This window comes from Halichoeres trimaculatus, unplaced genomic scaffold (assembly GCF_033239565.1).
Source record: "Halichoeres trimaculatus isolate MK-OKI-2021-1 unplaced genomic scaffold, fHalTri1.1 fHalTri1_scaffold_3, whole genome shotgun sequence".
Classification (NCBI taxonomy): Eukaryota; Metazoa; Chordata; class Actinopteri; order Labriformes; family Labridae; genus Halichoeres; species Halichoeres trimaculatus.
Genome location: NW_027437181.1, coordinates 39,986,480 through 40,007,870, shown reverse-complemented (window position 1 = coordinate 40,007,870; position 21,391 = coordinate 39,986,480). Strand labels below are relative to the sequence as shown.

Below are 21,391 nucleotides of genomic sequence, written 5' to 3'. Positions count from 1 at the left end.
AACTTTGTCTCATCAGAGCAGAGATGTTTGAATTGAACCTTACATTTCCTGTTGGTGTTGTTGAGGGTGCTGTGCCTACCACAGAGATAGCTTGAGCACACCCAGGACCCTCCCTGGCAACACTCCTGGTTATAGTGGAAGTCTCCTGCTTTGTAATGAGTTCTCCTGCTATACTCCCCCTTTTTTTTTTAATTTCTCTCTTTTATCTCCCAGTTTATCATGCTGATACCATTTAAAGGCTCATTCATAACTACTGAATGATATATGTCATTACAGTACTGTCAGATCTGGCAATCCAACTTGGCTGTGACATGCATGTGCAAATTACTACCTGGCACTTGAATATGTGTCCTTGCTCAAGCAGTTCTCTACTCAGCATCAATATATCAAGGTTGCTGTCAAAGATGTCTCAATAAGGTTATGTTCACTGTCTAAGAACAGACAAAATGTTAAGGCATGGAGTGGGGGTTCCCGTTTTGCTGAAGTCATAGACAGTATAATTATTGACATAGGCTCCCTGACATCAGCCTTTTCTCTGAAACAGAATTTTGAGGCAAATCAGCTATCTATGTACAGCACTTTGTGATTTTTATCTGTGAAAAGCGCTCTACAAATAAATTTTACTTACTTACTTACTTACTATCACAGCCATATTGGAAGTGGCAGGGGCTTTGAGTACAGCTATAGGGCGCCCCTCAGTCATGTGATCTGAGCTGTTCCTCTGATTGGCCAAGCTTGTGATCTTAATATCCTCTGAACTGTTGAGTTAGAAAAAAATCCACCCCCCATACAGTGGGTGCTGATAGTAAAATTAGTGATTCAGACAGGAGACGTTTTTTGAACCAGGCAGTAAAAAGGTTATTTTCTGCAGAGATAACAGCTTTTTTTTGCTTGGTGTGTTTGTGACTTCCTGTACTTCTGGAGCCAGCCTCAAGCGAACGCTGGAGAAACAGAAGATTTTAGCACTTCTGCATTGTCTCATATTCTTCGACTGGAGATTGCTGTTTGGTCAGAGTCTAACAGGCAGGTATGCCCTGGTGCCACCCATGGGTCGAGGTGACCCTATTTGCAGAGCTTGACCCACCCAGCTTATGTTTTGGGTTTCACCGAGGCCTGAAGTTCTGTACTGATTACACCAACCAGGCCATTGATGTCTGGAAAAGAAATAAAAGTAAGTGCCCTACATCAACAGAACTGTTGATGGCAGAAATACCACAACAAAGGCCGGCAGCTTCCAGGCCCTGCCTCCTAGAGATCCCAAACCCTGGAAATTATTATTGCATTCATTCATTCATTACCATTGCATTCATTATAATTGCATCAACAATGTCATGATGGATTGTGTGATTGGCATTTTTGACAATAAATCCATAGTTTGAACTTTATTCTCATTAACGTTTGATTTAACCATTATCGTGACATCACGGGTTTAGTCTTTCTTTGATTCGGTCTTCAAATTAAACCCTTCAGTTTTGATTTTGTGACTTATTTTTGTTGTAAATTCTCAGCCTTTCTGTAATAAGGGACACGCAGAGCGTCCATACCATCTGTGACCACTAGTTGGCGGTACCACGGTAACCCAATAAAGGATGAGCGCGTCGGGCTGCAGTGACGTCAGATGAAAGAGAAGCGCTTCCTGTCTCCCCTGTCTCATCAAAGATGGCGGACACGTGTGGCCAGGTGCTGCTGGGATCAGGGCTCACTGTGCTCTCCCACCCTCTGATGTACATCAAAGTCCTGATCCAGGTAAGGGGACAGGTGTCGGGGCAGGTGTTGGGGAGGAGGCCGTAGTCCTGAAGCCGCTGTAGGCTCGGTTTGTCTGTGTTTGTAGCTACAGAAGAGCTCAGCTCAGCCTGGAGAGGAAGCTCCAGTGAGCTCCTGAGAGAATAACGCAATGTTTGCTTCTCCTTCTTGTCGGCGACGGGCTCTGCAGTGACCGACGCGCTCTTATTACTCGGTTTTTGTGTCTCATTGATTCTGTATTAATCCGGAGCTCACAGGAGGAGGCGTTCAGATAGAAACATCAGATGTGTCCGTGTGTTGTCCCTGTGACCTTCTGCCTGATAAATACTCAGCAGTAGGAGACAGAGGTGTGTGTAAACCAGCTGGAGAGTCGCTGCTGTGCTGGAATTTCACTGTTAATGCGCCAGTTTTCCTTCTGCATACATGATGAAGTAGAGACTGCCCTTTGACGGCTGAGTTTTACTTTCTAACAAGCTCCGGGGCGAAAGTTTATAACTCACTGAATGACTGAGGAGAAAACCCGATCAGCTGTTTCCTGCTTTCTCAGAGTGAAACTATCCGCGTCCCCGCGTCAGTGGGAGACGTCTGTGTCCTGAACAGACTGAGGATGAGGGAAACGCACAGGAGTCTTTTTTAACAGTAGCTAAAAGGTCAGGGACGAGCTAATGCGATGCTAACTCACTGGGTGTTTGTGCTCATAGTGAAGCAGAGGGGTTGTTAGCCCAGGTTGCTCCAGTATTAAAGTGAACCATAACTATCACAGGTTATGTCAGTGCGTAGCATTCACAGACCGTGTCAAACTGCTGCCCTTTGGTCCACTAAGCGAGCATTAAGCTAACTAGCTCTGCAAATCATTTCGCATCGATAGTCAAGGGCGCAGACATAGTTTCAGACGTGTTTTTACACAAGTTATTATAGTTTTTCATGTTATCAAAGTCGAACATTTGGGGAAAGGAACACCGGCATATAACAGGTTGTGTTTGGGGAGATTTTGAGTAATAGTTTGACTGTGCCATCCCTGACTCACCTGTGTGCTTGTGCTGGGCTCCAAAGAGGAGGACAGAACTTTCCCGACACAGATATTCAAAGAGTTTTATTGTCATTTCACACATGTAAAGGCAGGGGGTGGACCTAAATTAGTTTCCCCGGTATAAGCCCGCATAACTCAATAATAAATTCTATAAATATAAATATAAAAACAACAGTATAAAAGGGGGGAGTAGAGGCGGCTGAGGCACCGGACTGGGGGGCTCAGCCCTGACATTCTTTTACAGGTGTGTGGTGGAGAGCGTCCTGTGCTCCTGCATCACCGTGTAGAGATGTCCTCAATGTTTCAGTTTCTTCTCTCTGAGAATGATCTTTCTTAGAAGTGATCTGATCAGGCAATGACATTCAAGTCCTCTCAAACACACAAAGAAGTAGCCTTACTGTGGTTAATTTAATTCTTGCGGTTTTAAGTATTTGTTTTAAATATTGAATTTAAATAAATAGTATCCCCTGGTACCTTTCCCCCTAGTTTTACTTAGTCAGTGTCTGTTAGGATTAGTGTGTGCTGCCAGGAAAGTGTGCACAAAGAGCAGTGACCATGCACTGGGCTTATCATTTTGCTTTTATATGATGTGCCTGTGCTGATAGGTAGGACATGAGCCACTCCCTCCAAGCCTGGGCAGGAACCTGTTTGGCAGACAAGTGTACCAGTTGCCAGGACTGTTTGCTTACGGTGAGTGTGCTGCAGCAATGAAATATGTGTTTATTGATCTTTCACACTGCTCTTGTCTTTCTCTCTAAGGGACTCTGACCTTCTCTTTATGTAAAGCAGTGTCAATAATAAAAATGTGATTGGATCCGATCTCACTACATGACTAAAGCCTGTTATGGAAAGAAACTGAGATATTAATCCAGACATCAGGACCTGCTGAACAAGTAGTGGCGTGTTTATGAAGTAAGGAATATCCCTGTCACTAGCTTTACAGAGGGCTGCAATACACCAGATCTGATTTTGTAAAGCTTCTACTCTAACTTCTGGTGTTGTGTCATGGCAGATTATTCTGTGTGCATCAGTAAGAATACAATGCTCCACAAAAAAGATGAATACAATCTATGTCTACGCAGCAAAATCAACGAGCAATCTGATTGGATAACAGTGTGAACCTACAGCAGCTAATAGCCGGTTCAGACCTGAGCTTGACCTCCCAGACTACTTTTAGATTCCATAGGTATGATGAGCAGGCTGCATGCTGGGGGCTTAATGATCTACACGGATAATACGGCACGATGAGGTCTTTAAGATAGGTTGGTTCATTAACATAAAGAGCTTTGTAAGGTAGGATTTAAAATCCTGGTTACAGTCAGTACCTGAGTGGCAGCTTTCTGAACCAGCTGAAGGGCCCCTACTGAGAAGAAAAAAAAAAAAAACAGAAGAATGACAGAAGTCTCTAAAAGGGTTTTATCCTCTGGATGTGTCCTGTGGACGTTTCCTTTGAGCAAACTGAGTTTGGTTTACTTTTAGTGTTTGTCACCAAAGAATATTGTTTGTTTCCTTCAGGTCAGAAAAAAACTGTTTAATGCGTTTTAACATCCGTAAACATTTGTACAAGAGAGTAAGTCTCCCTGCTCTTCATTGTTTCTTTTATCCATTTGTTTAAACACACTTCAGCAGAAAACTGAGTGTCAGTCATTCCAGAAAGCAAAAAAAAAAAGTCAAAGTTTGTTGTTGGTGAGTAAAGTCAGTCAGCTGGTCTTGTTTAAATGGCTTTTATCCCTGATTGTCAAGGCAGGTAAATATTGTGTGGTTTGTTTCACAGGACAGATTTCCACTCAAGAAAAAATCCTCAGATCTAACAAACTCTGTGCCATTTTTATTAAAAGCCCTGCTTTGTATTTCTGACCCTTTCAGCAAAACACATCATCAAGATTGATGGGAAAGCAGGTCTCTTCAAGGGACTCGGTCCGAGGCTCTGCGCCGGCACCATCGGCACTGTTGTGCACAGCAAGGTTGTGCAGGTAAGAGTGTTTAACGTTTCCAGGGCTCTTCTTCCCTGACCCGGTGTGGGACCGGTGTTCTCATCCTTCAGCATGTGAGCCAAACCAGCAGGTTTGGTTGAATATTATTCACCCATGGGGCAGCTTGGTCACTTTATACCTGTGAGGGTGTAAATGTGACCCAGAGCTCTGTTTCCTGAGCAGACTTTAAATGTAAATGTTTTTTTTTTTCCAGAAATGTCAGGAACAAGGCACAGCTCAGGTAAGACTGCTCTCAGGTTTTTATGCTCAGATGAAGGTTGTCTCTACCTGATACTCCTGCTGTGAGGGGTTTGCTGAAACAGAACATGAACCACATTATATTCCATCTGGTCATTTAACATATTTATTTATCCAAATGTTTTTAAAGAAGCTGATGGCTTAAAAGTTGAATAGCTGAATTTTCTTTCTGGCTAGACGTGTGTGACATCCATTTGTAAACCAGAGATTGTCTGTTTCCTCTGATGATGGCTGGAAAGATGAGCAGTCCTTTTTATCCACGTGAACAGCCCTGACGTAGACGTGTCTGAAGGTGATGTTTGTCTCTGTGCAGGGCCTGGTTGGTCAGCAGAAGGCTGTGGAGGGCTCCCTACAGTACGTCGTTAATGAGGTGAGTAATGACAACACTTGAATGTAGTGTGAGTGAGAGGAAAACGTTTCTGAAACACCTCCAGAGATGTGAGGGAAACTCAAAAACACAAGCTCAACAAAGTTTCAGAGCCTTGTGGAGATGCTGATGTCATTTTCCAACAGGATGTGGCCCCTGCCCAGGGCAGACTGTTACAAGCCATCCATTTTCATTTTTGCTCTTTTTCTCCAGCTTGTTTGTTGTCATGGCCCGGCCAACAGTGACCAGTTTAATCAAGTGTTGTAGTAAAAATTGGCGTCAGTTTTGCAGCGTCTTGACGGACGTTCTGATACCATTCTTAAATAATTGAGTGTTACGTTGTAAAGATACATAAACTTGGATGTGGTTTGCAGGTTTCATCCTCTCCATGCGGAGTTTCTTTTTCATCCAGCTGCTCGTCCTGATGAAAAAGAAACTAAGCTTGTCACGTGGTGGCGTCTGTGATATTTTTCTTCTGTTATTTCTCGCCTTTTCAGCGCCACCCTTGCTCTTCTTATTGTTTGTATTCTTGTGTCTGTACCACAGACTGTGCAATAATAAAGGTTTGTACTCATCCTCATGATCCTCTGACGAGCGCTGCATTGTGTGTGCATGCTCGGCGTGTTGTCAAGGTAACAGGCGGCTGTTCAAAACAAAGAGCTGCCGGTGCAGGCAGCCCGGGGACAGCAGTATCAGCTTCTGTCATATGCCACTTCGGCCTGCGTCCCTCCTAAACATTTCGTTCTGGTTTTTATTTGTTGGTGAAAGTGTCCGTTATATTTCCTCACAGTCTTCCTCATCATGTCTGACTTTTTATTTGGTTTTTAATTATTTTGTATCCATAAAAACGGTTTGTCGATGAATATTTTTCGTCATAGTCTTCCTCAGTGGAATTAACACTGGCTGTGAGTCTCCTGAAGGATTGTAGTTTTGTGCATGCACGTTATATGTGAGATGTGTGTGCACCTTCCATCTTTTTCTCTACAGTTTTAAATGAAAAATATATATCATGAAAAACGTTGAAATTGGACCTGCAAAATAATCCTCATTTTTACTTAATCTGTGTAACTGTAACGTCACACAGTTATGACGTTCTTCTTCTCTGATTCTTTTTCTTTTCTCCACAGACGACCAAGGAGATGATCGCTCGCTCCTGTGCCACCGTCGTCACACATCCCTTTCACGGTGCGTCATGAACATCAGACTTCAGAGTTTGAACTGGCTCATACAAACTTTCAGCATCTGACACTTCCACAGCTGGTGCCAAAGTGCGCCCTGATGTTAGCTCTGCATTTGTGAACGCAGTGTGAACGGTCTGTCTTTGATCTGTTTTCAGTGATTACTCTCCGATGTATGGTCCAGTTTATTGGGAGAGAAACAAAATACAGGTAAAGTTTAAAGATGTCCAACAGTGAACACTGGGAGAAGTCCTGAAACATGTCTGTAACTTGAATCAAACCTGTGTGTTCCCAGTGGAGTGTTGGACTCCATCGTCACGGTCTACAGAGAAGAAGGAGTTCTGGGCTTCTTTGCGTAAGTGTCTTTGTTTTTGTCTTTCATTCTCAGCGCTTTGTTTCCTTCCTGATCAAAGTCACACCTGCTTCATCTGCATCAACTCTTCTTTTTCCCAGAAAGTGCTGAGTGTTGAGGCTAGAGCAGCGTGTAGGGATTTTAATATAAACGCTCTCGACAGCTGGACCTCCTCATGTTGGAGGTATTCAAATGATAACTGTGTGTTTCTTTCCAGAGGTTTGATTCCTCGCCTGCTTGGCGATGTCCTGGCTCTGTGGATCTGTAACCTCCTGGCTCACGTCATCAACACATACGCCATCGATGACTCGGTATGCTGCAGCTCTTACACCTCTGACTTTGTGCGAGCTGTGTTAACAGGGTTGGTTAAGGCTGGGTTATGCTTTCCGCACAGAAATGAGACCTTTTTAATCAGTCCAAAATATGCTCGTGGCTTTTTCCCCTCTAACACTCCACACGACGTCCGTTCCCAAACTACAGGGGTCAGTGTATTACAAATACACATCTACCACAGCACCAAACTAGAGTAGAAGAAGCTGTCTACACTGTCTGCAACATTTTTTTTGCCACTCCCTCTTCTCTGCTGAGTTTGGCCCAGTTTCATACCAGGAATTGTTCAGCACAGGGCTCCACGATGATCCCTGTGTGATGAATCATGTTAATGCCAGTTTTCTGTCCTTTGGACACTGAGAGCTCCTGTTCATCCGCCGTCAGGGCCCTGCCGCCCTGACATCTCACAGTGGTTTACCTCTGACTGTCTGAAAAGCTCAGGTCATGTCTTTGTGGCTTTGCTGTCATTCTTTGGATAAAGAACCATGTGCAGGTCAGAGGTCGTTAGTCCGCTGTCTTATCTACGAGAGCCGCGCCTTGAAGCATATCGGCTGGGCTACAGATGTTTCTCCTAAAATCTCGTTTGTACACTCTGAATGTCACACTGTGTTTGAAAGATATAAAAACTAATGCTGAGTATCTGCTGCTCACAGATGAGTCACACGGGAGAAATCAAGAACTGCTCTCAGGCTGTGACTGGGGTGAGTGACACACACACACACACACACACACACACACACACACACACACACACACACACACACACACACACACACACACACACACACACACACACACAGTACTTCCTGTCTGACTCTACCTGTGCTCTGACCATGCTCCTGCCCTCTCTCCTCCTGCAGTTCTTTGCCAGTATGCTCACGTACCCTTTTGTTCTGGTGTCAAACCTCATGGCCGTCAATAACTGCGGGTGAGTTGTCACTGTAAAAAGTTTGTCTTTAAGCCTTGGACACGTTCGGTTAAGCAGACTTTAACTCCAGCTGTCGCTGCAGGCTCGCTGGAGGCCTGCCCCCCTATGCATCCGTATATCCCACCTGGGTGGACTGCTGGAGGCATCTAAGCAGAGAGGTAAACACACAAACACCAAACACTCTCACACTGTACTCTATTCACACTGATGTGGAGTTCCAGTTTACTAATCTTCAGTCATCCAGCGTTTAGAAACACACATTACTGCGTTTTCGCACACCTCTGAGGATAGAGGGCTCATTACAAACTGGAATTTACTCATTTTTTTCCTCGCTTTTCTGAAAACAACACCCCATAATGATTACATGAAAATTGTTCTTGGTTTTTTCTGTCCAAATTTTTGCAGATTCAGTCTTAGTTTTTTAACAAATTTACAAAGAAAATCTTTTTGGGATTGTCATAATGAGGTGTGTGTAGGTGTGTGTAGAATCTGAGAAAAAAAAATAGATTTTTTCATTTTGTTAAGAGGCTGGAGCAGAAAATGTGGAAAAGTAAAGCTGTGGATACTTTCCAGATGTGCTGTCAACCTGGCTGACTGAAAGGTTGAAAGAGCACCCTCTAGTGGTTTCTTCTCAGGATGCTTAAATGTGCTAGAAGAGTGAGCATTTGAACCCTATCTGCTAAAAACGGCTCATTTAAGCTTGACATTAAGTATTCAATCTGCACAAGTAAAATTCTGTGTTTAAAATGAAATATGACAGTAAATCGTAACCTTTCTATCAGTGTTTTGTTTGATTATGACTGTGAATAAGAAACAAATTAAAGCTGGAGTAGAAGAAGGCTAAAAAGCATCGACAACAGACAACATATGAATAAACAGTCTGAGTGTATGTGAGAGGATCTGGTCTCATCTGATCTCTGTGGTTTCATGTGAGCTCATACTGTGTCCCAGAAAACAAACTTCACTTTGCTCTGTTGGTTTTGAACTTTGGAAAGCCACCAAGACGTGTTCAACAGGAGGAAGTCTGGTATTCGTGCCTCTCTTTATTCACATCTGCACAAAGATGTGATTCTCCATTCTGGTCTGTGGAGTTTGTGAGGTGAAGGCTGTTTTTGCTCTTTGTGGCAGTGACGGTGACAAATGTCACTTCTTTGTATCATGGCAAAGAAGTGAAAACAGCCTCTGCGGTATTTTTCCAAGACGGTTTATGCAAAAAGAAATTAACCAAAGTGTGCCCCAAACTGAGCCATGTGGTATCCCTGTATGGACTTGTAACACCCCTGAAATGACACCCTCTAATCGGACAGCTGGGTTCATATCCAGCTAGTATCACTGATCACTGGAATCAAGTGACAGACAAAACGTTTCCATCAGGTGATCCAACCTCCTCTCTCCCACCTCAAAGACAGCTCCTTTTTGTTACTGCTCCCAGAGACAGGCCGGTTAAAGAGTTCAGGGAACACGGGTACAACCAATCTGTCCCAGATTTGATACATCGCCCACCCTCCCCTGCTCTGTTCACTCATACCTCATCAGAGGATCTCTGTTACGATTGGCTGTTGCAGCACAAATAATTCTCCCAAGGTCATACTTTTCAACACTGGCATATTTGTGCACTGTTTGTATAATACATGCCTTGATCAGAATCTTAAGGCCAGTTTAAATAAATACAAAAATTTACATTTTGAACCGTTGGATCTCAAGAAGGTTCTAAGTAGAGTTCAAAATGCAAAAAGAAGAAATGGGAGTGAGACAAAAAATTGAGCAAGCAATGTCTTGAACAAACAATTTCAGTGAAATAGACTGTTCATCAGCTGATCAAATGTTTAAGACCACAGTGAAAACAAAAACCAACTCTAAAATATAAAAAAGAGCTTTAAAAAAAAAGAGTTTCAGCAGGCTTGATGTGTTGCCAGGAGGTTTTGGTGAACATTGCTCCAAGTGGTGAAGATGTCTTCATGGAGGATCATCCCCTGTCTGGACCTGATGTCCGTTTCTGTAAACGTCCCTCTCCATCCATCCCCAAATGTTCTCAGAGTGATTTAGATCAGGGGAGCATCAGGATGGTCCAAGGAGTGAGCTGATCCCTCTGGAAGAAGTCCAAATCCCAGTCATTCCCACACAGACCAGGCCCCTCAGTCATGAAGGAGGCCCCCTGCAGCATCTCCACAGAGCCAGCTGCTGTTTGACGCCCCTGACCAACCTGAAGCTCCATTGGTCCATTGAAGGATCATGATGGCGCCCCCTCCACTGTGCCGCCGTGAAAACATCTCCAGTGGGATCTCCTGGTCATGTCAGTAACGTTGAAGCCATCAGGACGTCCAGGTTCAGGTTTTTCTCCTCAGAGAATCAAACTTTGGTCGCATTTCTCCCTGCTGTGAGCGGCCTTCCTGACGCAACAATCCGACCATGCTCAGAGAGAGAAAACTTTTTAGCCTTTGCCGTCAGGAGGTCATGACAGGAAATCATTGTGATCCACATTTGGGAGCAGATTTAGTCTCTTAAAGGTTGTGCTCTTTAACTTTTGCGCTGCTGATGATCAGACAATTTACCTTTAACTGTTGTTTTCATCAGTTGTTCCCCCTGTTTTTTAGTCTCACTGCCATTTCTTTTTTTTCACATTTTGAAACTGAGAACTTTCTCAAGATCCAACAATGGAAAATGTGAATTTTTAACCGGTCTTTGGATTTTGAGCAGGTGTGTGCATGGACCGTTCTTTTTGATGTTACCAGTCTGTTTCTGACCCAGAGTGTTGGAGCCGTTCATTGACAGGGGACATACTGGAAATACTTAATCCAGACCCTTTAATGTGTTTATTGCTGTTTCATGCACTAACACCTCCATTCTTCTCTCTTGGTTTGTTTTGCAGAGCAACATGAGCAGAGGCAACAGTTTATTCTTCCGGAAGATTCCAGCAGGAAAGATGTACGCGATTGAGCAGAAGAGATTTTTTTAAAACCTCGAGAGAACTGAGCTGAACTAAGTTGTGATAATAAAAAAAGTCATCATTGCCTGATCTGGGGTGGGACAGTCGGCACTTAATCTTTTTTTTTGTATGCACTTGTTTACTGATTTTCTTTGTTTCCTAACGGCCTGCCATTGTGTGAAATAAAAAAGCCCCTGCTTAATTTCCGGCAGGTTCTGTAAACAGCAAATCAGTGATTGGAAGAGCAGGTTGTAAGATGATGAAATGCAGAGCTATTCCATTTCTCTTTCTGAATCTGTCAAACCACCTGTCTGAATATTTCTTTAGCAGACCAATGTGAAGGCCCCCTCTCCTCTGTTTTTTAATATAGTTGCTCTATTAATTATGATTCCCCTTCATCCATGTGATGATGATGAAAGCAGCATGTGGTAATGTCTACTAATACACATTAATGATGGAGTGGGACCTCTTGTCATGTGATGATGTCTTGTGTTAATTATTGTGAAGCACCCTGCCCGGCAGGCGTGTTGTGTTGATGAGCAGATGGAGTCAGATGGTTTATTTTGCAGCATGTGTCGATGTACAGAGGCAGGAAGGTGAAGTCTGAGCTGACCAAGCTTTCAACGGTCTGAACGCTAAAGTGCTTGTATCAACTCAATCTGACTGACCCAAATAAAACAGGATTTTTGGATCTGGTCTTCCTTGTACAGGTGTGCAGTGTAGAGGTTACTTCATGTGAGGAGGGGTGGTGAGCAGGGTGGTTGTGGTTCGATTCCCCTGTGGGTCGAGGCCTTTCTGTATGGAGTTCACATGTTCATCGTCTGTCTCTACATGTAAGTCCTGTGACAGACTGGACACCCATCCAGGTTAACCCACCTCTCACCCATCACAGCTGGGATTGGACCCCCACGACCCCATAAGAGAGAAGCAGTAAAGATGTTGATGGAGGAGTAAGCAGGGGTTTACTTTGAGTTCCTCTATGGCTGAATCTCTTTTTTTCTCCCCAAACCCTGAGCCCTTACAGACTTTGTTGAGATCACCTGAAAAAGGAGGAAGTGCATGGCTGTTCCCCAAACCACCTACTACTCTAGCAGTGCCTACTAATTTGGTGGAAATCCTGTATGTGGTAGGCAGTATATACTGTTTCCCACAATGCACTGGGCTAACACTTTTTGTCTATGCAGGTTGCAGGTTTTTGTGGATTACTGTCATCTACTGGTATGAGTCAGCATTACAACTACAATACAGCAACACTAACGTTAGACAGTCTGTAAGATATTTAATTCTACAAATCCATTAAAGTCCATACAAACCACTAATTAACTTTTCTAAACCAGACATGGAGTTTACAGAAGATATTTTTCCATCAGCTGTAAAAAGTAAAAAGTAAATCCCTTCCAGATTTATTTTTAATAAGCGATATAAATTTAGGTGTGAAATTAAAAATCAGATATGATGATACTGTTGTGATATGATTAACAAAACAACTAAAATGTCAGCGTCTACCCAGAGTTTCTTTTGTATGTTCGAGGCATAAAGGCCAAAAAATATATATTATCAGCTGTAGCTCTGCTTTCCAAAGCTGAAAACCAGAGGAGCATATTACCAAACAGACCCTAACCCTAACCTCAACCCAACAGAGCAGTCAGACTACATCCTGCATGCAAAAGCAGTAGAACTACTACAAATTACAGTCATAGGTAGCAGGCAGTTTAAGAACAGCCTTTGAGTCTAAAACAGCTCAGAATGGAGTAACTCAGACAGCACATGTAGCTCATCTGAACAGCATTAGGAATTCTAATTGAACAATTATTACTTTAAAACAATTTCAAACTCTACAGATACACTCCTACACAGTCAAAACAGTCTATCCACAAAACTGAAATATGGAAACAAAAACAAATCTTAATGTATCAGCCTGATTAAGCATCACTATGTGTAAAGATATAGAGATTTTCACAGATTAAGGCTGTTTGATAAATTCTTATTCTAATCGGCAGGCAGACCTCTTCAAATCCCTGAAGTAGTTGGTTTGATTTTCTGAGTTTCTTGTTTGCCATCTGTCTTTCTAAATTTCTGTGCGACCTGCTTGTTGGCTTTCCCTGGGAACCCTGTGTTTCTATGGTTTCACATCAGATTACAATAGACTGTCGGTCATTTCCTCACATTAAGCCTGACACTAAGTCAAACATGCCGACTTATGGAAAAAGGTGCATTAAGGGCTCAGAAAGTCAGCTAAAGAGCCCTCACACAATTCACAGTTTTACATTGGGATAAGCCTAAGCTTTCAGCCACTGAATCTGTGTGTGTGTGTGTAAATTGAGATTGGGTCTACCTTAGTGAGATCCAGTCCGAGTCAAAGACTTTTCAATATAGCTTCAAAGGATGGTTGTTAACTTCAGCCTCTCTTTGTCCCAGGTAAAATGTCATGCTTTAGTGAACCAGAGGTTGTCCAGATAAAAAGGAGGTCTATTATTCAGCAGCTGAAGTACACTGATCAATTCATTTCCTTATACCTGACTAACTTTGGGTAAAACCTACAGAATCCAGTGTTAAAAACCTCCTTAAATTGAATAAAATGATATTAAAATCTGTGATTTGCTTGTAGCAGACAGACCGTTCATATCAGACGCAGTTAACTTTTTCTCCTGGATCTGAGACACAAGAAAAGGTCAAATGTTGGAGCCTTCAGGTTTATTGGCACAGTAAAAAAGCATCATTTTTACTGGGAGCTTCAAACTAAACCAATCACTTAACACCATGAGATCAACTCAGACTCTGTCTGCACTCAGCTGTTCACTGTGGGGGGCCTGTCAAGTGCTGTATGTGATTCTAATGCTGAACATGACAACCAAACTTTCTTTAAGGCTGGAGTTTAAGTGTTTACAGATTTTTGTGTAATGCCATTAAAGGTTTAAGATTATCTGTAACATTTCTAGCAGCAGTGCCACAGGCTGCAGATCAAACATTGAGAACATTTGATGAACACCAGAAAAGATTGGAGTCCTTCAGTTCCACACTACGACATGGCTGCAGAGCTCTCCGGGTCCTCTGCAGGTTTGATCCCACTGTGGAGAGTGCTGATGTGTTGTGTCATCTCTTTACGGCTGGTACCAACGTAGCCACACTGCACACATGTATAGCGCCCCCTGGTGTGCTCCCAGAGGACTCGTCTGCTTGAGGTGACAGCTAATGGACAGGAGGAGAAATGAGCGTGTCAGAGAAAAAAACAACTATCTTATGTTTGCATCATTTCAGTTTACACACAGAGAGGAGAAGAGGCCCACCTTGGTTCTTCTTCCAGACAGCCGAGGGAGCAGCAGACTGGGGAGCTGATCCTAACCCAGGGTGTGGGTTCTCATGGGACCCTCTGTGTGTCTGGTGCTGGGCCTCAGGAGGCTCAGGAATCTTTGCATCACCCTCCAGGTTCAGAGACGGGGGCACTTCAGAGGTTTCACTGCTGAGCTGAGGCAGAGAGGAAGCCACTGTGAGCTGCTGAGGAATGAGCTGGGGAGGAGAGGGATCCGGCTCAGGTAAGAAAGGGGGACCAAGGTGAGGAGGGGCAATGGAGTCTGGCTGAGCAGTGGCAGGTAAAGGGCTGTCAGTGTTCTGGATTTGAGGGGGGAGCTGCTGGGTTGTGGACATTGACTCAAGTCGAGGAGGGTCCTGGTCCATGGCCATAGAGGACAGGTTCGATGGAGCAGCAACAGCTGAACCAGGGGGTGCTGGTTCAGGCTTGGTCTTGCCTCGTGGAACTTTTGAACAGGTGTGCAGATGAGTGAGGAGACCTTTATAGGATCTTAACTTAGTGCGACAGTTCTCACACCAGGAGAAAGAAAGAACAACATTCAATGAGTCAAAAACCTGAAACCAAAAGAACACCGCTAAAGAGGGAAAAAAATACTCAAAGGAGGTACACGACACTGACAGGAGGTACACTACACTCACAGGAGGTACAATGCACACACGGGAGGTACACTACACTGACAGGAAGTACACCACACTGACAGGAGGTACACTACACTCACAGGAGGTACACTACACTCACAGGAGGTACACAACACTCACAGGAGGTACACTACACTGACAGGAGGTACACTACACTCATAGAAGGTAAACAATACTCACAGGTGGTACACTACACTGACAGGAGGTACACTACGCTCACAGGAGGTACACCACACTGACAGGAGGTACACTACATTGACAGGAGGTACACCACACTGACAGGAGGTACACTTCACTCACAGGAGGTACACCACACTGACAGGAGGTACACTACACTGACAGGAGGTACACCACACTGACAGGAGGTACACTACACTGACAGGAGGTACACCACACTGACTGGAGGTACAATACACTGACAGGAGGTACACCACACTGACATGAGGTACACTACACTGACAGGAGGTACACCACACTGACAGGAGGTACACCACACTGACAGGAGGTACACCACACTGACAGGAGGTACACTACACTGATAGAAGGTACACTACATACACAGAAGGTACAGTACACTGACAGGAGGTACACTACACTCATAGAAGGTAAACAATACTCACAGGTGGTACACTACACTGACAGGAGGTACACTACACTCACAGGAGGTACACCACACTGACAGGAGGTACACTACATTGACTGGAGGTACACCACACTGACAGGAGGTATACTACACTCACAGGAGGTACACCACACTGACATGAGGTACACTACACTGACAGGAGGTACACCACACTGACAGGAGGTACACTACACTGACAGGAGGTACACCACACTGACTGGAGGTACAATACACTGACAGGAGGTACACCACACTGACAGAAGGTACACTACACTGACAGGAGGTACACCACACTGACAGGAGGTACACTACACTGATAGAAGGTACACTACATACACAGAAGGTACAGTACACTGACAGAAGGTACAGTACACTGACAGGAGGTACACTACACTCATAGAAGGTAAACAATACTCACAGGTGGTACACTACACTGACAGGAGGTACACTACACTCACAGGAGGTACACCACACTGACAGGAGGTACACTACATTGACAGGAGGTACACCACACTGACAGGAGGTATACTACACTCACAGGAGGTACACCACACTGACAGGAGGTACACTACACTGACAGGAGGTACACCACACTGACAGGAGGTACACTACACTGACAGGAGGTACACCACACTGACTGGAGGTACAATACACTGACAGGAGGTACACCACACTGACATGAGGTACACTACACTGACAGGAGGTACACCACACTGACAGGAGGTACACTACACTGATAGAAGGTACAGTACATACACAGAAGGTACAGTACACTGACAGGAGGTACACTACACTCACAGGAGGTACACTACACTCATAGAAGGTAAACAATACTCACAGGTGGTACACTACACACTCACAGGAGGTACACTACACTGACAGGACGTACAATACACTGACAGGAGGTACACTATATACTTACAGGAGGTACACTACATACTCACAGGAGGTACACTATATACTCACAGGAGATACACTACACACACAAGAGGTACACTACACTCACAGGAGGTACACTATACACTCACAGGAGGTACACTTCACACACAGGAGGCACACTACACTCACAGGAGGTACACTATATACTCACAGGAGGTACACTACATACTCAGAGGAGGTACACTATTTACTCACAGGAGAAAGAAAGAACACACAAGTGGTACACAACACACACCCGTAGGTACACTACACTCACAGGAGGTACACTACACTCACAGGAGAAACACTACATTCACAGAAGGTACACTACACACACAGAAGGTACACTACACACACAGAAGGTACACTACACACACAGGAGGTACACTACACACACAGGAGGTACACTACATACACAGAAGGTACACTTCACTCACAGGAGGTACACTACACTCACAGGAGGTACACTACATACACAGAAGGTACACTACACTGACAGGAGGTACACCACACTGACAGGAGGTACACTTCACTCACAGGAGGTACACTACATACACAGGAGGTACGCTACACTGAAAGGAGGTACAATACATACACAGAAGGTACACTACACTCACAGGAAGTACACTACACTCACAGGAGGTACACTTCAAACTCACAGGAAGTACACTGCACTTACAGGAGGTACACCTGAACACTTACAACAAGTGCACAAAAAAATCACAGGTGTACACAAGATACTCACAGGAAGTACATGTTGGGTTTGTGATGTTGCCTCATGTGCTCCATCAGTTTCTGCATGTTGGGGAATGAACCATCACAGCCAATGGTGGAGCACAGCATTACCTTACCTATGAGAGACAGGAAGTGAGACATCAAGTGTTCACATGTAGTGGCTGTTGATGTTCACACTGGACATGTGTAGGCAGGTGTGTGGGACATGTACTGGTCATGTGTAGGTAGGAGTGTCGGACATATGTAGGTCATATGTAGTTGGATTTATGGGACATTTGTGATCAAACATGTAGGAGATGTGTAGGTGGATGTGTAATACATGTGTAGGACTTGCGTTGGTGATGTGAAGGACGTGTCGGTGGATGTGTAGGATGTACGGATGATAGCAGCCATGTAGGACATATGTTAGTAAATATCACCAGCCCTCAACAACAAAAAATCCGGTCTTTCTCTGTGATGCTGGTAGCTGTAGTGAATGTAACTAGTAGTGTTTCCGGATTTCACTTCTGTATGAAGGAGCTCACCTGGCAGAGACTCTGCGGGGATCTCGTGGTCTTTGATGTGTGCTTCCAGAGAGTTCGTGTCCGTGTACACTCGCTTGCAGCCGTGTAACGGACACGGTGTCCGCTGTTTAGCTGAAACATACAGGGACAGACTTTAAAGCGTTGTTTGGCAGTAGAGTTCTGAGGCTGATGTCTACCCAGGAATGACGAAACCTAAGCTTGTTAGCATGCTATCTAGCTGCTTTATTTTTAGCTAACATTTAGCCATTGTTGGATACAAGAGACACAGCTTTAACACTCTGGACATCTCAGTGTAAGGTCTGAGTAACTCTACAAACCCCCATTTCCATTTTCCGCAGCTTGTAACACTGCGCTGCCCGCAGACATCACGAAGCAAAGCGCCGCACAGCAATCACAATAAGATTACAATCAGACTCAAAGAACCACAATGCAATGCGAGAAAATGCAGCGCTACCATACTTCCGCGTTTATTTCGAAACAAGACCAAAGAGAATACGTAACTTGATATTTACTTGATACTCAAATATTAATTCTTCAATATTAATACTTTAGCGCTTAAATCAGCTTTGGATTATCTTGCATGTCCTTTGGTAAAATATTTAATTGAATTATCTTAGTTCAACTGACAAAAATATCCAATTTCCCCCCTTTATTTGGAAAAAAAGGTCTTCCCAAAAATTTTTACATTATGAAATTTCGCAAAGCTTCATGAAAATCAAGAAATTTCTGAAAAAAAAATTAAAATAAAAAAAAAAAAACAGTGCAACTACAACAATGTTCTGTCTCAGTCATGTGTACTTACTGATCAAAGTGTACTTACTCTCAGCTGTCTGGATCTTAACATTAAGGTGTTTTTACTTGTGATCAAAGAAAAAAAAAAGTAGAAATTCTTTCAGATTTACATGTATTATCTGAGCTGTCATAATCCTGACCACCTGACCCCATACAAACTGAAGTTAGAACTATAAAGTAAGGGGACACTATCTCTGCCGGTACAAAATACACTGATGAAATCTCTGTGGCATAACTCATTATTTTTGATACCGAGATCTGAAGCCCATTGTCTGTGGACCACAGGGGATATATTAGAAAAGCTTGTCATATGGACATGTAGCACTTTGAAAATCTGCATGTTTAGGATGAACATCCAGCCTTGTTAAAATCAAAGTTGGGATTTCAGAGTTGAATGTTTCGACTTAACTGGAGCTAGAAAAATGCATTTTTGCAATGTCTATATTCTCAGTACAGGGTGACTTCCGAGGAAACAACCTGCCTGTCCTGCATTCTTGGTACAAATGTAAGGATAACTGAGCCCACTGGTCACACTGAGAGAGCTGGGCTCTGTTAGACAGTAACGATGAGAGCACTACACAAACACAGAGCTGTTAAAGCAGCTGAAGACTCAGATCTGCAGAGAAGAAAAATAAAGGTGGTCCCCTGTTGTCAAGGTGATGTTTTTATTGATCTATCAACATGAATGTATTTTTATTGCAGTTTGTACAAAAAAATTGCATTAGTGCAGAACAAGTTATTGCATGGACATTTATGTGACACAGTAATGTCTTTTGGAGCTCACTCCTGCACTGATCAGGTCTTGAACTCATGCAAACACAGTTTTATTGATACAAAGCTGAGAAATAAGAAAACCATGACTGTACACAACAAAAAACAAACATGCTCTCCTTGCTTTTGATGGTTGCTTTGAAACATAGACTGTATAAACATGGCCATTGTCTTTCCCAAACATCCTTCATCTTTTTCAAAAGCAGAGTTAAGAAGCCTATCTTTGTCTAATGCTGAACTCAAACTGACCTCTGTAAAGGTAGTGTGAGGTAAAGAGGTGTTTTGTTATCTCAAATCAAACACTTACTGGGAGTGGCGATCGCATTTCACAACTATTCATTTCTCATGGCCAGAGAAATGAATAGTTTCATTTCTCTGGCCCTTGGTTCAAAGGCCAGTAGTGATCATGCTGAAATGAAGCAGTGTAAACCACTGTACTGTACTATAAGGTCACAAAATTCAAACAGTCATAAAAAAAGGGTAGTTGATTTGTGGTTGTATTCAAGTTTGATTTCAACATTTTATCTCATGCAAAAGTAGCTAAAGTTCAGTATCATTTACATTATTTACACATGTAATTATATGAGTGGCATGGATAAAATAAAACTCTGAATATACACAGACTATTCCACAAACACTGTGCCCACAGAAATTAACCAAGCTAAGCTTAGCTTACTTTGTTTTGATCATATACAACAAACCCTCGAGTGGTTAAAGTTCCAGAGAGGACCTACTGATCTGGCACATTTCACTGAAACACGCTTATAATGTACAGAACAGTGTTTCTTTGAGGCTGAAGCTGTGAAGAGGATCAGAGTTAAGACTTGGTGGTGTAGACCTAACGGGTGTTTGCAGCATGTTTAGGTGATTGTTAAAAGTGAGCAGTGTCTTCACTTCCACTTGTGCTTCAGAGAAACTGAGCGTTGACTCAGGTTAAATGGTCCCAAAGAAGTGATCATATTACTATTGCTGAAAAACAATTATAACCACTCAAAATGTAAATCAAAGATAATTTTAAGGCCACAAAAGACAGAGCAGAGTACGAAGAGCTGCCTTCCGCACAGAGGGAGAATACCAACCTGATGGAGCAACACAGACACTAGTCATCAAAAGAGCGCTAAAGCAAACATTTCTTTTTTCACAATCACACAGGAGTAAAGCAGGAGGTGTTAGGAACACATCATTACAGATTACAAACCAAACTTTAAAAAAACATAGAGGCAATGTCAAATGAAAAACAACATTATTGCCTTGATTCCTCTGCTATGTGTTTCGTGAAAATTGAAATAAGGTTAAGCTGTTTGAATACATCCACTAAACTCCACTAAAGTCCAGAAGTGATCAGGCTTACCAGTCCTCCATGAACGTAGTCATCAGTCCAGTGGATATGTGAAAAGTACGGTGGCCAGTAGGTAAAAATCCATTTGCAAAAGCAACAACCCAACAGAAATGAAGAGATTAGTTATCCCAACCGACACAAAAGCTGTGGAAGTAAGTCAATGATTTTCTTTTTTAACTTCATGCATAATGCTAACATAATGACATGAGTGAGCCACTAAGATAAATACAAGAAAAGAAGAAATTTCCATTAAATGTAGAAATATAATGGTTATAAAGGATATCACATGGTGAGACCACTATGAAGCTTTATTTATCACAGATGAAGTTAAAAAGGAAAACAATCATTCATTTACTTTCACAACTTTTCTGTGTCTGTTGGTATTACCAGTCTCTTTTAACTTTAGCTGTGCTGCGACTTTTGTATTTGATTTGTTCTGTTTGCAATCCTGTTGTGGCTTTTGGAAATTGACTGACACCTACCAGCCACCGTAGAAAAGAGCTCATAAGACACAAGAAGTAAACAGATATAAACCACTGTTCAACAGCTTAGGGTCACCGAGAAAGGCCCTAAATTTTGTAAGACAAGCTTTAAAAAAAAAGAGAGAGAGAGAGAGAACATCAACTAAATTGGAAATACAGTCTGGAAATTTTTAAT

At 43.0% G+C, this 21,391-nt stretch overlaps 3 protein-coding genes across 4 annotated transcripts in view; 1 reads left to right on the top strand and 2 right to left on the bottom strand.

Annotated features, from left to right (window-relative positions):
• Nucleotides 1-1,621: 1,621 nt before the first annotated feature.
• Nucleotides 1,622-11,790, top strand: mtch2 (mitochondrial carrier homolog 2). The gene is made up of 13 exons (XM_074666368.1): nucleotides 1,622-1,746; nucleotides 3,379-3,463; nucleotides 4,640-4,746; nucleotides 4,961-4,987; nucleotides 5,318-5,374; nucleotides 6,499-6,556; nucleotides 6,708-6,759; nucleotides 6,845-6,904; nucleotides 7,119-7,212; nucleotides 7,885-7,932; nucleotides 8,092-8,159; nucleotides 8,242-8,317; nucleotides 11,029-11,790. The coding sequence occupies exons 1-13, from the start codon at nucleotides 1,660-1,662 to the stop codon at nucleotides 11,113-11,115; spliced, it is 906 nt and encodes a 301-aa protein (XP_074522469.1). The 5' UTR covers nucleotides 1,622-1,659; the 3' UTR covers nucleotides 11,116-11,790.
• Nucleotides 11,791-13,764: 1,974 nt separating this feature from the next.
• On the bottom strand, nucleotides 13,765-18,286 carry znf414 (zinc finger protein 414). Its single transcript, XM_074666602.1, has 5 exons — nucleotides 18,150-18,286; nucleotides 17,833-17,943; nucleotides 17,319-17,424; nucleotides 14,373-14,911; nucleotides 13,765-14,274 (listed from the first exon to the last, which is right to left on the bottom strand). Exons 1-5 carry the CDS (start codon nucleotides 18,196-18,198, stop codon nucleotides 14,105-14,107), a joined length of 975 nt encoding a protein of 324 aa, XP_074522703.1. The 5' UTR covers nucleotides 18,199-18,286; the 3' UTR covers nucleotides 13,765-14,104.
• Nucleotides 18,287-19,371: 1,085 nt separating this feature from the next.
• The window catches only part of ankdd1a (ankyrin repeat and death domain containing 1A), a 19,556-nt gene continuing 17,536 nt past the window's right edge, over nucleotides 19,372-21,391 (bottom strand). The window contains exons 15-16 of one of the 2 annotated variants that reach the window (XR_012598059.1): nucleotides 20,747-21,391; nucleotides 19,372-20,474 (exon numbers count right to left, since the gene is read on the bottom strand). The exon at nucleotides 20,747-21,391 is cut by the window's right edge and continues 1,734 nt beyond it. The gene's annotated coding sequence lies outside the window, so the exon portion shown is untranslated. The other variant, XM_074665643.1, reaches the window with a different exon arrangement.

What these genes read in the sequence shown, in the direction of transcription:
- mtch2 (XM_074666368.1), top strand. Translation starts at nt 1,660, where the DNA reads ATGGCGGACACGTGTGGCCAGGTGCTGCTGGGATCAGGGCTCACTGTG. An exon ending in TGCACAGCAAGGTTGTGCAG is followed by an intron (nt 4,747 to 4,960) that starts GTAAGAGTGTTT and finishes TTTTTTTTCCAG; the next exon opens with AAATGTCAGGAACAAGGCAC. An exon ending in ATGGCCGTCAATAACTGCGG is followed by an intron (nt 8,160 to 8,241) that starts GTGAGTTGTCAC and finishes CTGTCGCTGCAG; the next exon opens with GCTCGCTGGAGGCCTGCCCC.
- znf414 (XM_074666602.1), bottom strand. Translation starts at nt 18,198, where the DNA reads ATGTCTGCGGGCAGCGCAGTGTTACAAGCTGCGGAAAATGGAAATGGG. An exon ending in CCCCGCAGAGTCTCTGCCAG is followed by an intron (nt 17,425 to 17,832) that starts GTGAGCTCCTTC and finishes TGTCTCTCATAG; the next exon opens with GTAAGGTAATGCTGTGCTCC. An exon ending in TGTCTGGAAGAAGAACCAAG is followed by an intron (nt 14,275 to 14,372) that starts GTGGGCCTCTTC and finishes CCTGTCCATTAG; the next exon opens with CTGTCACCTCAAGCAGACGA.